The 20,299-nt window shown below is 33.2% G+C and overlaps 1 protein-coding gene across 4 annotated transcripts; it reads left to right on the plus strand.

The window, feature by feature from the left end:
• The first annotated feature begins 2,786 nt into the window (after window positions 1-2,786).
• LOC25488674 (pre-mRNA-splicing factor ATP-dependent RNA helicase DEAH1) lies at window positions 2,787-19,923 on the plus strand. 4 transcript variants are annotated; one of them, XM_024780140.2, is made up of 30 exons: window positions 2,787-2,950; window positions 3,158-3,343; window positions 3,848-3,967; window positions 6,960-7,064; window positions 7,180-7,307; window positions 7,430-7,642; window positions 7,757-7,828; window positions 8,231-8,317; window positions 8,804-8,837; window positions 8,941-8,995; window positions 9,610-9,669; window positions 9,841-9,912; window positions 11,082-11,145; window positions 11,751-11,830; window positions 12,301-12,368; window positions 12,481-12,538; window positions 12,737-12,794; window positions 12,870-12,938; window positions 13,343-13,411; window positions 13,609-13,698; window positions 14,074-14,160; window positions 14,396-14,511; window positions 14,593-14,659; window positions 14,997-16,037; window positions 16,565-16,627; window positions 17,229-17,352; window positions 17,434-17,534; window positions 18,154-18,216; window positions 18,306-18,378; window positions 19,316-19,923. In XM_024780140.2, the coding sequence occupies exons 4-30, from the start codon at window positions 6,965-6,967 to the stop codon at window positions 19,369-19,371; spliced, it is 3,168 nt and encodes a 1,055-aa protein (XP_024635908.1). In that variant the 5' UTR covers window positions 2,787-2,950; window positions 3,158-3,343; window positions 3,848-3,967; window positions 6,960-6,964; the 3' UTR covers window positions 19,372-19,923. The 4 variants fall into 4 exon arrangements, with proteins under 4 accessions (XP_024635908.1, XP_013459064.1, XP_024635909.1 ...); XM_013603610.3 differs by lacking the exon at window positions 3,848-3,967; XM_024780141.2 differs by lacking the exon at window positions 3,848-3,967 and having other exon boundaries at window positions 3,168-3,343.
• Window positions 19,924-20,299: the final 376 nt, after the last annotated feature.

Genomic DNA, 20,299 nt, shown 5'->3' on the forward strand with positions numbered 1-20,299 from the left:
TCTATACAAACAACATACTTTTTAAATCACTTCATTTTCAAGCCAAATATACAAGTAAAAACCATAAATCAAACTATTATTTAGATAAATAAGTCAAAATACCCCTAAGTATCTTCACTTTTGCAGACTGAATGACAACCACATGCATTCCTTCACTGACTTTGCCCATATCAATTTTCTTAGGGTTAATAGTATTTTACCCCCTCTAATATAGGTCATTTCTGGTTTTTTCCCCTGTAAAATTTTCTTTTTGGATTCCCCCTTGTAATTTGAAGTTTTTTGGTTTTAGATCTTCATGAATTGTGACTGTACAAAATCGATGATATGGCAGGGGGTAAACTGAAATTTCCTCAAATTACAGGGGGCAAAATTTTTCATGAAAGTCTAAAACAAAAAAATCTTTAAATTATAAGGACGAAATCCAAAAAAAATATTTTACAGGGGGAAAACTGAAAATGACCTATATTACAGGGGGTAAAGCACTATTAACCTTTTTTTTTTTTTACTTCATCCACATAATCACCAAACAAAACACATTCACATTTTCCATTAAAATAGAAAAGGCAATCAAATAAACATGAAAATATAACCACTCATATGACATTACACTGTAACATTTTAATCAAGACATATCTATCATTAGTTAGCTCAATCACAAGCATCTTAATAATCTTTGAATCCCTAATGTATTCTCTCTCAGCATATATATCAGTCATTAAGCCGACAATATCTTCAAGAATTTTAAAAAATGTCAGCATGCTTAACTTAACCATAATATTAGGAAATAATAAAAACAAATTAACCAACTAAGATATCATAGTATTAAGTATGTCCAGAAATCTCTAAAATCTTGGTGAAGTTAAACCCATTGAAAAGAATTGCTAGATTTTTAAATGCAACCACCTTCGTCTTCATCTGGAACATTAACTTGTAAGGGTGATTGGTTGTCCTATAAGATTCATAATTTGCAACACCAGAGAAAAAAAGTTTGTATACATCCCCTTTAACTATTTTATGCTGAAAAATGTATAACAACTACTTGCGAATGGTAGCATGAATCTTGTCCCCCCATTACATCAATATAACAAAATAAAACAGAAAATAAATTTAAAATGCCCAACAACAAATCAAACTAAAAGAAAATACATGAAACTACAAAATACACAACTATATGTACCTTTTCATCTACCATCACCATTTCAATGGGACTTGTTTGCTTTGGATTTAGAAAGATGGGGACTTCCCACAACCTAACAACACGAACAACAACCCTCCAAGAATCTTTCTCAGACACAACATCAGATAAACAATCAAAGTTCTTAGTCATGACAACAAAACAAAAACAAACGAAAATGGAAGTTCTTCCCTTATAGAACACAACTTCAGTATGCAAACAACAAAGAGCGAAACATGATATGACAAAGATTAATTGGATATCCTATACATGCAACTGCAAAGACTAATATGGCAAATAGGGTAGGATCACAATGATTAATAAAGCTAAACTTTACTCAAAATATTTAACATTGTTGCATTCTTAGGGTTGGCATCAAACACAATAATCCATATTGACATCTAGTTAAACTATAAGTGATTATTATTATTATTTTGGTCAATAGCCTATTGTTGCATTTTTCTGGTTGAACCCCTGACCCTTGCATATTACAAATTTACAATGCATTTTCTGTCAACCAAGCTGAAAGTGATTATTATTAGTATTATTATTAAAATTGATTATACATATACAATTTTTTTGTTCTTTTTAAATATGTTCTTATATTTTAATTCTAATTATTTATTTATTTCTCAGTTTTATCCTTCATTAAATTTCATGTTAAATAATATTAAACCCAAGATAATTATCGATGAAGGTTGACTCAGTTTGTATCTAACACATAAATTTGTATACACTATTTATGCTTGAGATTTGCTCCGACCCTTATGAGCATCGTCTAAACTTTTTGTAACCAATTTTTTAATAGATAATTCATTTCTTAAATAATAAATGGACCCCCTAAAATAATAAAAATAAATTGGTATAGAAAATTTTAAATAATTATCTGATTAAAATTAAATTATTTATTTTAATCAATTTTATATTGAATAAAAAAAATTTGTTTTCCATGTGTCCATTCTATTAATTTCTAAATACATATTCTAATTTTTATTTCAACCTATACAATTAAAATTTATTTTATATTTAAAGTATATATTTTTGACGGATTAACGTTGTTTTGACAAATTAAAGTAGATGTTAACGATTCTTTTAATAAAGGCTAAATTGCATTTTTGGTCCCTTAAATATTTAGGTAGTATCGCTTTGGTCTCTTAATTAAAATTTGATCCCTTAACTTCTCTCCGTTACAGATTTTGTTCATTTCCATTAGCTTTAATTCAAAAACATTAGATTTTCTTCACGTTCTTCTGGAATTTTTCTGGGATTCTTGTTGTTGAAGGTTGATGGAGATGATATGAAGATAAAAAAGAGGAGAAAAATCTGAAGAAAACACAACGTTTTTGAATTAAAACTAAAAGAAATGACCAAAATGTGTAACAAGAGAAGTTAAGGGACCAAAATAAATCGAATTTTAATTAAGGGACCAAAGTGATACTACCTAAATAGTTAACGGACCAAAAATGCAATTTCCTTTAATAAATTATGGATTATAATAATATAAGTAATATTTCTTCTTTCATTATTTTTGAGATATAAGAATTTAATGAATATAAAAAGATTATACGTATAACCAAAATATAAAAAGATTTTTACAATTAAAACCCTTAAATCACCAAAACAAGAACTTGGAGTGTTTTTGTCAAAAAAAAAAAAAAAGGAACTTGGAGTGTTGCACTGAACCCGCTTTGCCGGAAACCGAAAACCTCGCCAGAAAACGCCGTCGGAGTTCGTCGCCGCTGCAAAGAATCCTCCCTAAACCGTGAGAAACGCCAGGTTTTCCTTATTCTTTCTTCTTTCCCAATTATCCTTCCCCTCTTCTGCTGCACGTGCGCGTATACGATTCCATCGCGATTTGCATTCGCAATAGCTTCCTCTGATAACGCAAATGCCTCAGAGAGAGGGTTTAATTTATGCATTTGATGAGAAATTATTGAACGGTGTCACATAGTGTAATTTTAATTTGATCCTCTTCTATCATAGGGTTCTCCAGAACGGGAAAGAAAAGAACAACCATAATTTCTCTTCCCCTTCACCCACAGGCAATCCCACGACATCAGTCACCACCCTCTCCCACGGGCAATCCCGCGACCGGAGAACTCTCTGCATCAGTTTCTGACTCTGATTTTTCATTGGTCTCAATCTCTCTACAAACCCTAAAATAAAATTGTAAGTGTATCTTAATCTGATTCTTCATTTGTTAGTAAGTAATGACAGTTCAATTTTCCCATAACCCTGATCAAAACAAAAGGGGATTTTTTATTTTTGTTAATAATACTACTGCTTAGGTAAATCAAGGTTTTCATATATGTTTTGCTGATGCATCCAATCTACCTAAGAGTAATGGTCTTGGTAATGTCTCAATTTAAATCCTGTGTTTGAAGTGTATGAGGCTAAGGCAGATTAGAACATCTTTTTAGAGATCAGGACTCTATTTCGGTTTAGTTGCGGTGGGATCTGTTTGAGGCGTTTTCTTGCTGATGTTGGGAGTGACGGCTTTTGATTTGTTGCACTGGGGAGTGTATCGGGTTTATGCTCAGAAGTAGAGGGAGTATAATTGTGCTAAGTGTATCCACAGTTAAGTCAGCTAGAATTGGACAGCAAGAGGAGGCGGCAGTTTTAACATGAATGCTAATTTTGGTATTTGACAGTGTTTTTCTATTCTGTTATCAGGCGCATGTGTGTTTGAATAGGATGCATAGCTGTTCACTTAATTGACAGTAGCATTTCAAGCTGATTTTCATATTAAATGTTAAGGATTCAGTTATTGCAAGCTTGGCAAGTACTATAAAGGTAGCAAGTTGCAGCGTTCAGTTTTGTAACTTGTATTTATTTGAATTGTTTGTAGGCGCATAAGTGCATTAGTGATTAAGAATTGTCAAATCTTGGAGGTAAATTTTGGCATCTTGTTCGAATTGGGGGCTCTTAGTGGTTCTACTGGTGTTCAAGATTAATATCCCTTTAGGAGCTCATTGGCTTCCTTGTTCTTGTATTTGGTGTTGTCAAGTGGTTCTACTGGACATCTTTTTAGCATTTCTTGTGCTCTGAGATGTTCTTCCTGTATTTTAATAAAGTCTTATTTTTGCTTATTAAAAAAAAAATCCCCGTTTAAAAAAAATAATATGATTTATATATTGTAGTTTATTTGATAACGGCCATCCCAAATTTTTTTGTCTGGCTCCGCCACTGCTTCTATGTAAATTCTTGTGAATGAGTTATAGCGTATCGATTAATCTTTGTTTTGTAAATTAGGTTAATTATTTTGTGGAAATAATCACATTTGAAGTAAGGATAACGAAATGATCAGAATGGTTGATTGAACTAACAATGAGAAATCACATAAATATTTGTGTTGAAATTGAAACCCTAATTGTATGCTCAATTTCATAATTAAAGTTTTAGATTTAGTAGGAAAGATTTTATGATTCAGAATTCCAGCATTCAGCTTGTTTATTTCGGTAATTCTAAGGAAGTAGTCGGTAGAAACAATGTTGTAAAATACTGGCACTATAGCGATATTGCATAGCGGAATTTGAACAAATCACTATTGTTCCCCATACGCTATAGAATACAAAATACTGCGGAACAGTGGCTATTGCACTGATGTGTAACAGAATTTGAACAAACTGTTATTTTCTATGATCTGCTATTGATAACACTAATCTCATTTTAAATACCCCGAGCAATTATCTTAGACTCACAATTTCCACTAGCAGAAACTACTTCCTTTTAGGATGATAATAAAGCTCACAAAATGGTCAAGTCTCGAGCTTCTGACAAAAGAGTATTATTATAATATTTTCTGTTGAATTCAACTGTCACCTGATTAGAGAGCAAGATAAGGATAAAAGAGGAATGTTAGACACATGTGTGTATCTAAGGGTTTTGAACTCCCAGCAAAAAATAAGGCCCCCTCTTTTATTTATTTATTTATTGTTGACATGTCTAGAAAACTTGTTAGCATTGGTGTGATAGTTGTCAGAAAATAACAAGAAACAGAGAGAGAATAAATTGTATACTACGTACAAATTCTAGGCTTGTATCAAGTGTGATTATAGTTTGAAACTGGATGGAAAAGAAAGAAGGAAAAAATAACCCAGCCAAGTCCTAGGAAGTCCTAACTTGCCTCCCACCATCTATACTGTTATATGATATACCTGTCTTACAATAGAATGTTCTCCTACTTCCCACTGCTTGCCAATTCAGAAAATGGTTATGCACAGGACGACTTTGCACTATCTCTCTTAGTGTTGTCCAATAGTGACTATAGCGTTATAGCATAGTGTATTTTGTTGAATCTGCTATGAAAACTGTGATGCTATCCTAGTTTCTCTAATAAGGCAATAGTGGCTGCTATTTCAGTTTCCGCTAGCAGATGCAGCGGCAATAGCAGAAAAAGAGAATTTTAGGGTATTTTTAAATAATTAAATGGATTTTGCATGTGCCAAACATGGCCTATTTTCAAAATAGAGTATTACTCCTATGTTAACCGTAAATAAGTAAACCTTTCAATATGTAACCCATGCTTTGCCTCCATTCCCTTTTTTATTTCTATGTAGCGTGCCTTATCAATATAAGGGAAATGCCAATGAGTGCCCTAAGGGCACTCCTTAAGAACTTTAAATAGTAAGTTTTTATCGAAACTTGTGCATTGAATGCATTGGAAATCGAAATATTAAGCTTTTCTAATGAATAGTTTCGTAATTGAGTATCCTTAAAGAGTGCCCTTAGGGCACTCGTTAGCAAGACCCTTACTATAATTGACTTATTTCAACTGCTATGCGGCTTCCGTTATTTTCCCGCAACACTATCTGCTATTTCACATAGCAGATTTTTGGCATTCTGCTATCATCCTCGAGATGCTATTGCATTATATTGCTCTTTTTTGAATATGGTTCCCTACATTGCATGCATTTAGAGAGAGAGAGAAGATGGTGGAAACTCGGCTCATGTGGTTTGGGCATGTAGAGAGCAAACCTGTAGATTTTGTAGCAAGGAGAGTAGATCGGATGGAGAGTAGTCAAATTACTAAGATATTGGAAAACCTAGAAAAACTATAAGAGAAACTGTTACGAAAGATCTAGAGATCAATGGGTTAGATTGGATCGGGATATGATATATTATAGAACATTATAACGTCATTTGATCCATGTAGCCGACCCCACTTAGTGGGATAAAGCTTAGTTGTTGTTGTATACATCAATATATATTCCAACCTGTTGGGTTTGCATTGATTCAAATCTTCATGCCTTAACCGTTGTTAGTCTAAGGATAGGGGAGAGATGTCAAATGCAGTGACTAAGATATCATTGCATAAAATGTAACAAAAATACAGTTAAGTTATTTAAATTAACCCTTTCCATGTACTGAAATCTCTCCCTTCCCTCTCATGAATCAAACAGGAAGACTTGTCTCCCTCCTACTCACTCTGCCCCTCTTCTCAACTAAAAATATTTATTTAAATCTCTCCCATCCCCTCCACTCCATCCACTCATTTAAACCATACATACCCTTAATTTCAAAGGAAGCAAAGCAATAGTTTTCCATGGAATTAAGTTGTCTTCAATTTTTTTTTCTATCGAACATAATTTCACTAGTCTTATTTTTTTGCATTAACACTTCTTGCAATGGCTACATATGTTTTACATTCTCCGTTTCTATTTGCTACTGCTGATTGAGTTCTATATGGGCTGATAAACATTTTTTAACATCATGGTCAGAACCACTCTTTATGCTCCCTGACATCTTAATCCAAAATTAGGCTGATTTATTTTATTCCTTGCAGTGAAAATGGCGAGCGATGACGATCTAAAGACATGGGTTTCAGATAAGTTGATGTCACTACTTGGATATTCTCAGCGCACAGTTGTACAGTACATGATTGGAATATGTAATTCATCTAAGATCATTTCTATCACCCTAAAAATAATTCTATATAATCATTTTGGAAATGGTACTCTGGGATTCACATGCTATATTTCAGTAATATCTTTTTGGTTTTGCAGCTAAGCAAGCTGCTTCACCAGCTGATTTAGTGGGAAAGCTAGTGGATTGTGGGATTTCAACAACAGACTCCCGTGCGTTTGCGGAAGAAATTTTCTCAAGAGTTCCTCGTAGATCATCCGGCTTAAATGTGAGTTTTGATCCAAGACACAATGAATATACTACCTTTTTCTTAGTGTATATCCAGCAAATCCTTTCTTACAGAAGTATTTAGTATCTGCTGGCTATTGATCTTTTTGTGCTCTATAATAGCAATATCAAAAACAAGAGAGAGAAGCTGCAATGTTGGCAAGGAAGCAGGCGACTTACACAATTTTGAAGGATGATGACGATATTGACGATGACCATACTGTTGGTGGTGACGATAAATCGTCGATAACTACTGCTTCTACATCTAGAAAGCCAGACAATCATAAAAAACGTTTCAGGAAGAAAACTGAAGTTCAAGATGATCAAGAAGATGAGGCAAAGTGTTCATAACCTATTAGTTTCACTTCCATATTTGTGCTCATGGTAAGTTGCTGATCAATGTTTCTTCTAACAAGGTTTGACTTATTTTGATCAAATGCATCGATGCAGGTAATTTCAAGGAAAGAAAGGGAAAGGCAGGTTAAGAGAAGAACTTCCCCTGATGAAGAGAGTGGTTCAGAGGTATCATTTTTTTAATGTCTACATGTGCTAATATATGACATAGTTTTGCAGCTGGTACTGATGACGAGACTTCTATTATATCCACTTGTTTGATTAATTCTGTTGCGCTGTCCCTCAGATTTATATATATTTTTTAGCTAGGTTTATTGATATATATGTTCAACTCCATTGATCACTGAGTTTGTGCCTCTATTTTCTTTTGGTATTAAAATTTAATATGATTTATGTTCTCAAAAAGGAGAAAAGGATTTTGTAATAGTTTAATTTTTGTTGATATACCAAAGAGACCTTTGTTAATTTTTCTTTCTTTGCTTATAGAACTCTCTTATTAATCGGTTTTGTTAAAGCATTCTTATTGTTTTATAAATATTAATCAATTCTAACTTGTCTAAATGTAAACAGTCAGAAGAAGAAAGACTGAAAGATCAAAGAGAAAAGGATGAATTAGTGCAGCATATGAGAGAAAGAGATGCTGCAGCAACACGGAAGGTACTCATTAATAGTTGGATTTAATTGGTCAATTGCACCCGAACCCGAAGGCTTTTCTTTTATGAATCTGTTTTTTTTGTTTGTTTGATGCCATTATGCTTAAGTTGGTGTCTTAGTAGTATCTACATCAATACTTCCTTTTGGATAAAAAAAAAGAGAACTTGTTTTGAAGAATGGGTAAAAATGTGTGGAAGGTGGGTAGTAATGTCTGTGGACATCCTGTATCTTAGTGCTGAAAACTTTCTGGATATTGCTATTATCAGTCTTAAAATGCATATTAGATCATATCCATTAGGAACTTGTTTTGCTTTTACATCTTGTGAGATTCTTTACTCTCTCTCTCTCTCTCTCTCTCTATATATATATATATATATATATATATATATATATATATATATATATATATATATATATATATCATTTGCTCCCATTTTTAACTTTTCTGTGTCTTCATTCTAAATGTTTGAATTGTTTCTTGTTTATCAGTTGACTGAACAAAAATTAACACGAAAGGAGGAAGGTATGCAAGTGGATGGTTGAGCTTACACGCACACATAAGTGCAAATGTGCCTTTATATCCAAATGTTGATTTTAATTTCTTGGTTCAATCTTTCTTCCAACAGAAGAAGCAATTCGAAGATCTAATGCTGCAGAGCAGGATGATCTGCGTTCTTTGAGGTTTGCTATTATACATATATGATTGTATTGTGTGGAAAAATTATTTCATTAGCAGTCATAAGAACCACAAATTTCTGCCATTTGCCAGATAGTTGTTAAGATAAGGGTTCAGAAGAAGAAATATTTTACTTGGAGCTATTTAAGAGGTGTACTGCTAACTACTTAGTATCTTGTAGACCGATGCTTTAAAATTCCGACTAGTCTCCAAGACAGAGGAGAGGAGTAAACTGAAGATCTAACAAAACTAATTTCATAAATAAGTATATGAACCATTTTTTGTGGTGTGCAATGGGGGCAACAAGGTTTGAACCTAGGACCTCATGCATACTACCCAAACACCTCACCGCTAGACTAATCTTAGTCTTCACAAATTCTTATACTCTAAAAAAAATCATCCAGGGCATGGTTTGGAAAAGACTTCAGATGGACTTGTTGAAATTTAGGTTTTTGATATTACCCATTGGTGTCATTTGCCCTAATAACAAACAACATATAGTGCATAAGGCTCTGTTGTTCTTTTTTCTTTTTATTTTTTGTTTAAATAAGATACACTTTTGATGGCGTAAAGTTGGCTGCAGTATGTCACTTTGCTTATTGTTTTTCTGCTATTTCAGAAAGTATTCACGGCAAGAATACTTGAAGAAAAGGGAGGAAAAGAAATTAGAAGAACTGAGGTATGATTCTACTTCCGTTTTGTTTATTTTCGTAAGGTTGTTTCCAGTTCTGATTTTCTGTTGATGAACAAATTAATATTTGGTATCTTCGACATATCTGTTATGCGTTATAATGTTATTTTTCCTTAATCTTCTAGTTGAAATTGATAACCTTTTGCACGATTATTGCAGAGATGATATTGAAGATGAACAATATCTATTTGATGGTGTGAAGCTTTCAGAAGTGGAACAGCGTGAGTTAAGGTACTAGTTGCTTTTTTCAGTTCTCCTTCAATTTTTCTTTTGTTACTTTATGATACATTTTTATTTCTTTAAAATTGTTTTCCCTATAAAAAGTAGTGTCAAGCAAATTATGCAAAGGAAATTCTTTACCCAACCTCGGTACCCTAGCCTTTCTTTTTTTCTAATTTTAAAGCTACACTCAAATGCTTAGATTCGCTTTTTCTTTTATTGTCTTCTGATATTTAAATTTTTAAGAATACATAAAGTATTCCAATAATTTCTTAAAAAGCCGCAGTTTTCTTTTACAAATATGGTAATAGCGGTATATACTGTGACAAAATGAAAAAGGACAAACTTCTTTTTTGTAATCTCTACTGAACTCGATTTTTCGTAATATCTCTCTGTGCGTTGAAACCATTTCTTAATCTCTGTATGCTTCAAAATTCCTCGATTTTTATCTTTGTTCTCTCTGCATGATTCTGAACTCTCTCTATCTTTGTTCTATTATTCTGCGTACCCAATTTTGATGGTGCCAGTGTTCAAGTAAATATGTTATGGGAGTGAGTTTTTAGCTTGTCTGTTAGTGTCATCTGCCATGAGGTCGGATATCCTTGCTAGATGTTTCTAGATATAATTTTCCCCGTCTCTCTTTCATTCAAGCGGCATAGGACATACTCATTTTCTTGTTATACATTCACCAAAGATGTTTGATTCTTCTTTTTGCTCTATCTATCTACTTTTCAGTTTTTAGTAATAACACTAAAATACTTGGTGCTCTGGATGTTTAAGTCCTTTAGATGAAGATGTTATTTTTTTAGTGTGAAATATATCATAATACTTGTCTTGTACGTGGCATATATCAAAATAGATGCACTATTCTGTATACTTTCTTCCATTGTTCTATGGGCCTTGCATCAATACAAGTGATATTCTTATGTATAACCATATTAACCATGCCTGAAACATATTATTTAAATTATTATCTATTTAATTTAGTTTAGTTAAAAATTCAAACCTGTTTGTTACGGGAATAAGAGGCATACTTGTGTATTCTGCCTTTGTACATGAGAGCTAGAACCCTTCCATCATTATGCTGAGCTCTTAAAGAGCTGTATATTCACTAATAGCAAAGATATATCTTCTGTATCTTTAGAATGAAAAAGTTCTAAAGTTTTTTTATTTCTCCCCAGGCACAAGAAAGAACTATATGAACTTATAAAAAAGCGGTCAGAGGAGGCAGACAATGTGAATGAGGTAATCAATAAGTTTGTATTTCATGAATAATGAGTGTTAGATCAGGATCGGTTTTTTTATTCCTTCATGGTTGATCGTTGTTGAAAAGTAGTCACTTTTTTTATTCATTCAAGATAAGCTATTTGCCAGATGTTCTTGTTAGGGTTAAATATGTTGCGGGTGCCTATAAAATGACAACCCTTCATCTTTAAATCACTATTAAAAATTATGTTTTTAATCTCTTCCGAGAGAAGACTAAAAACATATTTTTTTTGCTAAATACTGGGACTGCACATGAATAAAATATTTATATGGACTAAATTTGAATGGTTGTTATTTTAATGGGATTAAAGACATATTTAACCCTTCTTGTTATATATATTTGGTTATGCTTTTGCTTTCTGTTGATGATGACTTGTTTAATTCCTTTACTGAATCTGTGTAGTTTTATAACATGGCGATCCTTCTCATTTGTAATGGCATAATGTATAAAAATATTACAATCTCTAATCTTTTTGGAAAATTGGGACAGGATCCTTGACAAAGGGATCATTTGGGATTGTGATAAGTTAAATAAACATCTATATCTGTCTTTGCTAAACTCTCATGTTCTTCTGGAATTGTAGTATAGAATGCCAGACGCTTATGATCAAGAAGGCGGCGTTAATCAAGAAAAGAGATTTTCTGTGGCTATGCAGCGTTACAGGTTCTCACTTACCACATGATCTCCACTACGATTGAAAAAATATAAAAAGAAAAAGGAATCAGATATGAACTATTAACAGGATACCATTTATAATGTATTTTCTCTGCTTTTTATCCCATGAGTTTCCAAAAGGTACTTGCCTTTATTGAGAATGTACAACATAACTGCTATCTTGTAAAGAGTTGGGCTTTGGCCCTATACTCTAACCTCCACCATTAAGAGTTGGGCTTTGGCCAATACTCTAACCTCCACCAGTCAGAATTCTGTTTGAGACAGTTAGCAACAGCTGACAATTCAGTAAGAAGTTAGTTACATCTTTCTATACTATAAATGTATCATTGTACTCCATCACATTCAGATTGAATATACAAGAATAATTCAGATTAAACTCTGCTAGATTCTCTCTCACTTTATCTCATTCTCCCTTTCTAACAACCTTATTGGATATCTTTAATTTTGTTTATCTGTAGGGATACAAATGCTGAGGAAAAGATGAATCCATTTGCTGAACAAGAGGCATGGGAGGAACATCAAATCGGTAAATATCTCTTTATTATTACGCTCCTTATAATATGTACCTTTTGAAAAATTAAATCCCTGTTCTTTTTCTGTGTTTTCATATTTTTGCATTCTTTGATATTATCTTCTAGGAAAGGCAACACTGAAGTATGGCTCCAAAAATAAAAAACTAGCCTCTGATGATTACCAGTAAGTTGGTTCTTTTAAAACAATTGTTGCTCAATGTCATACTGTAATCTTGTTCTGTTGTTACGTATTGGATGACACTGAAGTCTTCATTCAGTGTGCTTTTTTTATTTAGGTGTAGCATTGACACTGATTCATTATGTATCTTTCTCTGAGTGCGCACATTACTGATTATAAATTTATTACAATTTATGCATGTAGGTTTGTGTTCGAGGACCAAATTGATTTTATCAAGGCATCTGTGATGGATGGAGATAAGGTATGTTAATGACTCAACTTGACTAATGACGTTTAATGGTGATATTGTTGTTTTTGAGTCAGACTTGCTTTGCAGTTTGACAATGACGAGATGGCAGATTCAATTGAAAAGTCCAAAGCAAAGTCTGCAGCAGAGGCACTTCAGGTAGCATTTCAATAACTCAATTAATAATGGCTTTATTTAGTGTTAGTGGTTTGACAGGCACTGCCTTGCCAATGGTTATTGTGATAGTTTTAGCCCATGCCCATGGGTTGAGGCAATACACTAAAAAAGGAAAAGCTATGAAGTCACGTCTCTGTATAAAATTGCAACTGGAAAGATAACTTGAGGCTGCTATTATGTTGGTTTATGAAGTAATTACTAATTATAACAATGTTATTGAATTTTATTTCTTAGAGAAAGAAATGATGATCTGAAGCTGACTATTAGTTATCATTTAAATCTTGAATGTTATGGATTTGAATCCTCAATCTTTGACAAGATTAATTCATTAAAGCTGACTACCGATGCATGTTATATTCATATACTTTTCCGACTTCCTTTTTCAGGAGGAGAGGAAAAAGTTACCCATTTATACTTATCGGGATGAATTGCTCCAAGCTGTTCATGACCACCAGGCATGTTTACCTCCCTTTTTTATCTTTCTTTTTCCCATTTTTTATTCTGATAGTTCTGCCTTATGGTTTTTGAGGAAATCTTTGTTGTCAATGAACTGTCTTTTGTTTTTGTTTGATTCCATTACTTTTTTATTCACATTTTCATGTGTATAATTGAATATCCATTTGAATTAACCTTCAATAATTTCCTTTAATAGGTACTTGTAATTGTTGGTGAAACCGGTTCTGGAAAGACTACACAAATTCCTCAATATCTTCATGAAGCTGGCTACACAAAACATGGAATGGTGTGGTTTTGATTTTTTTTTTATTGTCTTTTTTGTACATATATTTTTTTTAAAATTTTGATGTTAATACAATAGGTTAAGTCATTTTAAAACTTCATTGGATGTCCTTGTTATATTATATCTACTTTTATTTTTACAATTGGTAGATATGGTTGAGTTAATGTTACTTTGCTTCGCTGATATTTCCTTTTATTTATATATGCTTTGTCGTTGCCTACTATTGTTTGTCATTTATGGAAAAAATAGCTATATGTATGTTTTATGGTGTGTTGCTTTATGATTGTGTCATTCTGTTGCAAATGGTTGTACTTCTGAAGTTATCATGCCTTTCCTTGGCATCGGGAAGAAGTTTAAAATTGTTATATTTTTGTACAGATTGCATGTACTCAGCCACGTCGTGTTGCTGCTATGAGTGTGGCTGCTCGAGTTGCTCACGAATTAGGTGTTAAACTAGGACACGAGGTAGGCTATCTTCATTTTTCAATATTATTATTTTATGTTCCGTGTTGGTTATAATACAGTATTTTCTTTAAAATTTCTTACTTCCTAAAAGATGGTACAAACTACAAATATGTACACCATGTGGGAAGCATGGGGTTTTCATTAATAAAGAATTAAATTATAAATATCTCCCTCTTTTTCCCAACTGAACTTTTCTAGTTTTAGTTATGATTAATTCAAATTTTTCTTTTTAAAGGTTGGGTACTCCATCCGTTTTGAGGATTGCACATCAGACAAGACTATTCTGAAATATATGACAGATGGAATGTTACTGAGGGAATTTCTTGGTGAGCCTGATCTGGCAAGTTATAGGTGAGCATATATTGAATTAGGATTCAGGGTTAGGTTGGATGCTTTATGGTTGTTTTCTTACTATGTTTGCTAATATTGTAGTGTTGTGATGGTGGATGAGGCTCATGAAAGGACACTCTCAACTGATATCTTGTTTGCATTAGTGAAGGTGAGCCCTTGTTTTTTATTTTTTTTGCTTTGTAATCCAAGTGAGTTGAATGGTAGATGATATAATTTTGTTCCTTGAACAATCAGTATCTTGATTGGGATATTCAAGACATTTTTTGCATGCTTTTGTGCAATAATTTGCTTGGCGACTGATTTGATGTTGATCACATGTATTATTTTTGTTCTAACTTGTCGTGCAATGATTCTTATTTTTGGTTACTGTCTATAATCATCAAAGCATGTTCTTTGCTTATATCTGGATGTATCTGAAGCGTGTGCTCAGGTTAATCGAATAAATAAGCTTATTTTTAGATCTAACATTATAATTTTTTTGACAGGATATTTCTCGCTTCCGACCTGATCTTAAGTTGCTGATATCAAGTGCTACACTTGATGCAGAAAAGTTCAGTGATTACTTCGATTCTGCTCCGATATTCAAAATTCCAGGGAGAAGGTATCCAGTTGAAATACACTTTACCAAAGCACCAGAAGCTGACTACTTAGATGCAGCTATTGTAACAGCACTTCAAATCCATGTTACTCAACCTCCTGGAGATATATTAATATTCCTTACTGGTCAAGAAGAAATCGAAACGGCTGAAGAAATCTTGAAGCATCGAACTAGAGGCTTAGGGACTAAAATTGCTGAATTAATTATATGTCCTATATATGCCAACCTACCAACTGAACTACAGGCTAAAATATTTGAACCAACTCCTGAAGGGGCACGAAAGGTTGTTCTTGCTACCAATATCGCAGAAACATCATTGACAATTGATGGAATAAAGTATGTCATTGATCCAGGATTTGTTAAGATGAAGAGTTATAATCCAAAGACAGGAATGGAGTCTTTACTAGTGTCTCCCATCTCAAAAGCCTCAGCTATGCAACGAGCTGGTAGATCTGGAAGAACAGGTCCTGGAAAGTGCTTCCGGTTGTATACTGCATACAATTTTCAAAATGATTTGGATGATAACACAGTACCCGAAATACAGAGGACTAACCTCACAAATGTAGTTTTGACTTTAAAAAGTCTTGGTATTCATGACTTGTTGCACTTTGAATTTATGGATCCTCCACCTGCTGAGGCCTTATTGAAAGCCCTGGAGCTTCTATTTGCTTTAAGTGCTTTAAATAAGCTTGGTGAGTTAACTAAGGTAGGTAGACGGATGGCAGAGTTCCCACTTGATCCTATGTTGTCAAAAATGATAGTGGTTTCAGAAAAATACAAGTGTTCAGAAGACATCATTTCCATTGCTGCTATGCTTTCTATTGGAAACTCAATATTTTACCGTCCAAAGGATAAACAAGTGCATGCAGACAATGCAAGGCTGAATTTTCACACTGGAAATGTTGGAGACCATATGGCGTTGCTCAAGGTTCATTCACTTTTAAATTTTTGTGTTTAGTTGGTTATTGACTTGTCTATTTTCGTTTGTGCATCTTTGGAAATGACAACGACAGTTGTTGATCTCATTACACATAGAGTATTTGCTGTTATGTATTGGCAGACCCCTAACCATTAGTTAATTAGTTAGAACTTGAAAGATAGAGAAATAACATGATATGAATTGTAACAGAGAAAGAATAAAGATCTGTCTTCGATTGTGAAGTGGAAATTAGGATGGAGATCCTAGTCTCTCTAATACAAGGAGTAGGATATTCTGTATTTATATCATTCTATCGATAAACACTCCTTTCTTTATCAGTTATGTCAAAATATATCATTGTTCCTGTTGTGATATCTTTTCATATAGATGGAATGTTTTATAAATCAAATCATGAGATATAGTTAGAGTATTGTTGGGTTGCATGCATATCTATCCTTGTTAGGTTGTAATTTATTATTGATATATTTCCTTGTTCTAGATTATTGTTGAAACTTATTAATTTTTCTTTTCTTCAGGTCTACAATTCTTGGAAGGAGACCAATTATTCAACACAATGGTGTTATGAAAATTATATACAGGTATGGTTCTTTGCTATGAAAACTAGTACATTTACATGAATAAGTGAAAAATCGTGGAGTTAGTAGTGGAGAAAATCAAGTGACGTGAGGTGGTATAATTATTTAGAAATGTTTCTTCATTTTACCAATATTAAATTTAATTTGATACCCAAAAAAAATATTAAATTTAATTTAGCCAATTTAATTAGTCCATAAAACACAAGAAGTTCAATTATGTACTCTTGATCATTTTAGATAAAGACTGATGAGATATATTTTTGCCGTTGAAACCTACCCCCTTGTTGACTGTGGAGATGCATGTTTTTGTGGTAGTTATTTTTTTGTGCTTGGTTGATTTTTATTTCTTGTTCTTCTCTTGGTTTCTCTGTCTCTTTCACCATTTATATCTCGATGTCACTTAAGATAATTTTTTAGTTACTGATAACATCATAAAAACTTCTACCATAGTCTTTCCCCACCAGGTGGAGTTTGACTACATAGATTAATGGACACTGTAATGTCTTATCATGAATTGTGTAAGGAGTAGCCATTTAAGGTTTAGGTTTTAGGGTTTAGCGGCGTTAATATTTGTGGCATTTTTTAATTTTATTTTTATGTTTAGGTAAGGAGCATGAAACGGGCGAGGGATATCCGTGATCAACTTGCAGGTCTATTAGAGAGGGTTGAGATTGAGCTTACTACAAATCCTAATGATTTAGATGCCATCAAGAAATCTATAACATCTGGTGAGCTTTAAAAACTTGTAAGATCAACTTGCATTAAGAATCTTTTTTCATCCTGCTGATTCAAATTTTTATTCACTGAAGGATTTTTCCCACACTCATCAAAATTGCAAAAAAATGGATCGTATCGGACACTTAAACATGGGCAGACTGTTCACATACATCCTAGTTCGGGGCTGGCACAGGTACTTTTTGTATATTGAATGCTATTAGAATATCATAAAATATCTTATAGTATCTTTTTTTGTTATGTTGGAGTATCTTGAGCATCTCTTAGGATTAAATTTTATACTGTACTACTTACTTATTGTTGTTCTTGATTTAGGATTGAGTCAATGTATTCCTATAAATAGATTAGTATTACCAAGTCTTTATCAAATAGTGACATAATGGGCTGGGGGCCCAAAAGTATTTCTCTATAGGGAGCTCATAATTAAGGGGCTTACGGCTTAGTAGGGGGCTTGATAAGCGGGGCTTAGAACTTTGGGCTTATCTGATATGTACAAAAAAAGGAATGAAATTGTATAGACATATTTAGAACTTATGAGTAGGATATTATAGTGTTGTTTTATCTATGGAACGGAACTGTCACAATCTAGTTGAAAAGGTTTTGTTGGAGTGGTTTGTTTTGTGTGTATGTGGATGTCAATTTAAGGTATTTTGAAATGAAAGGATTCTATCAATTTTTTGTTGTGTGAACATTCATTACAAATACTGCAAAGACTGGACTTCTGTGTTATAGAAAAATATATCCATTTTTTTCTCTTATTATTTACTTATCTTCCACTTTGTTTATACTTGTAGGTTCTCCCAAAATGGGTTGTGTACCATGAACTAGTACTCACAACCAAGGAGTATATGAGACAGGTATTCTTAACGTTTAAGTTATTCAAGCGTTTTATGACTTTTTTCAATGAATGCTTGGGAGTAGCTGAAACTGTATATTCTTATTGCAGATCACAGAGTTAAAGGCAGAGTGGTTGTTGGAGATAGCCCCTCACTATTACCAGCTCAAGGATGTTGAAGACAGTATGCTCTCTTTCTCTTTATTTCTAATATTGTTCTCTGCTGCAAAGTGTCCAACACAATTCCCTTGGATTCCTGATTTGGTTTAAAATTTTGAGATCATTTTATGGAGAATTACTCTTTTAATCTAGTTTTGTTTGAAATAGTCCATAAAGGGATATTGAGATCTTGATTGTACTACCTATTCAGTTTAGGACAGAATAGAAATGAAATGGCAGCTGTGAAGAATTCCATAAGCCCCAATCTATAAGCCTAGAGTAGGAAATTGCACACACCCATCATGTTTCTGTCCTTAACTGAATATTCATGTCTATTCCCTCTCTCCGTAATTGACTTTCCCTCCCAAATCATTTTTATGGGCCTACTGGAAAAATACTTGCAGGGGTTTTCAGTGTTAGTAGACCCAATAACATTGGGGGCTTGATGAAAACAATTGAGATTGTTGTCGATTGGAAACACAAGATTTGCTTGTTATTGTAGTTGAAATGTGATTATGTGGAGTTTTTACTGGAATATATTCAATAATTTGTTTTTTGAGGTGTTGAGTTGGAGAGATTGACTGTTTATTAGTACTAAAGATGAAAAAGTAAAAAAGATGTATACACGTAAACCAACCGAAGTACCAAATTGAGGAGAGCTCCATTGAAGATGCTCTAAGATTTTAAAAGTTTCACTCTTTACCTTTTACCCTTAACTTCAACAATATTGAACTTGTAAAGTTATATAAATTTCCACCAATGTTGACAAAGGGTAGTTGTAATTAACCTTTTTAATTGAAATATTCTATTAGTTCTATAAGATCAACATAGAGTATTAACAGTTTTAAATTTGTTTATTATTCAGCGATCATATTCTTGATTTATACCATTAAAATTTGAGATTCGTGTGAATCAGACCTCTTAATTCATCTATTGAGTTGTTGAATCAAATTTTGTCGCAGCTGGTTCCAAGAAAATGCCCCGTGGAGAAGGACGCGCAAGAATCACAGACAACTAGCACATCTCCAAAGATGCTTTGGTACCGAGAAGAATGAAGTAGATTTGTTAGTAGGCGGTTTTGCTGGATGTGGAAAAATGTTGCTCTTAAAGTTGGAAGAAGATGCACTGTAAATACATTTCTTCTGTGAGCTGTGCTATTCATTACGAAGAGAATACAAAAAGAAAAACGAAACGCAAGAATGCTTATATGTATTTTTTTTAATGGATGGAAAATTGATTTTTCCTCATTTGGCGGAATACATACGAGCAGTGGTGAAGTCACGCCGCCTTTGTATTTTTCTTGTAGACACTTGGTCTTGATTTTAGTAATCATTGCATGTTGAACTTGCACCCCTTCAGCTTGGTGTATGTGGTGGGTAAATAATTTAGGGGAAATGATTCATGGATCATTTACCGACAATTTTTGTCTTGTGCTCGAGATGGATTTTCTGTTTTGAAGTTTCCACTTCTGTTATATTTGTGTCTAGTGATCTCCGATTCAATTCATATTATTGTTGGGTTGGTACTGAGTAAACTACTTTTAATGCTTGATTTGCCAAATGCCTTTGAATATTGTTTTCTGTCTTATTTTGTTCAAAATGCAGAGCTTGTATGGTCAAATGTGCAAGGTTTTGTAGAACTATACATCTCCGCTAGAATTTACTATTAAATTTATTTAGTGATTTAGGGGGATACGCAGTTGATGTAAATTAGCTTTATTTTAAGATTAAATCACAGAAGTTTACAGGATGGTGGTTTCTCACTGGACGGTAACAAAGATTTACACTCCCTTTTACCGAGTTTAAAGGGATGCATAGTCAGTGTAAGTGAAAGACCTAACCATTTGTGTCGACAATAGTTAGTTGTAACTACTTCCCTATTTATCTAGTTGTCTCCACACTTGATTTAGTTTTGGATTGACTTATTTTGAACTTATGTAAAGCAAC

Source organism: Medicago truncatula, chromosome 3, assembly GCF_003473485.1.
Source record: "Medicago truncatula cultivar Jemalong A17 chromosome 3, MtrunA17r5.0-ANR, whole genome shotgun sequence".
In the NCBI taxonomy this organism is placed as follows: domain Eukaryota; kingdom Viridiplantae; phylum Streptophyta; class Magnoliopsida; order Fabales; family Fabaceae; genus Medicago; species Medicago truncatula.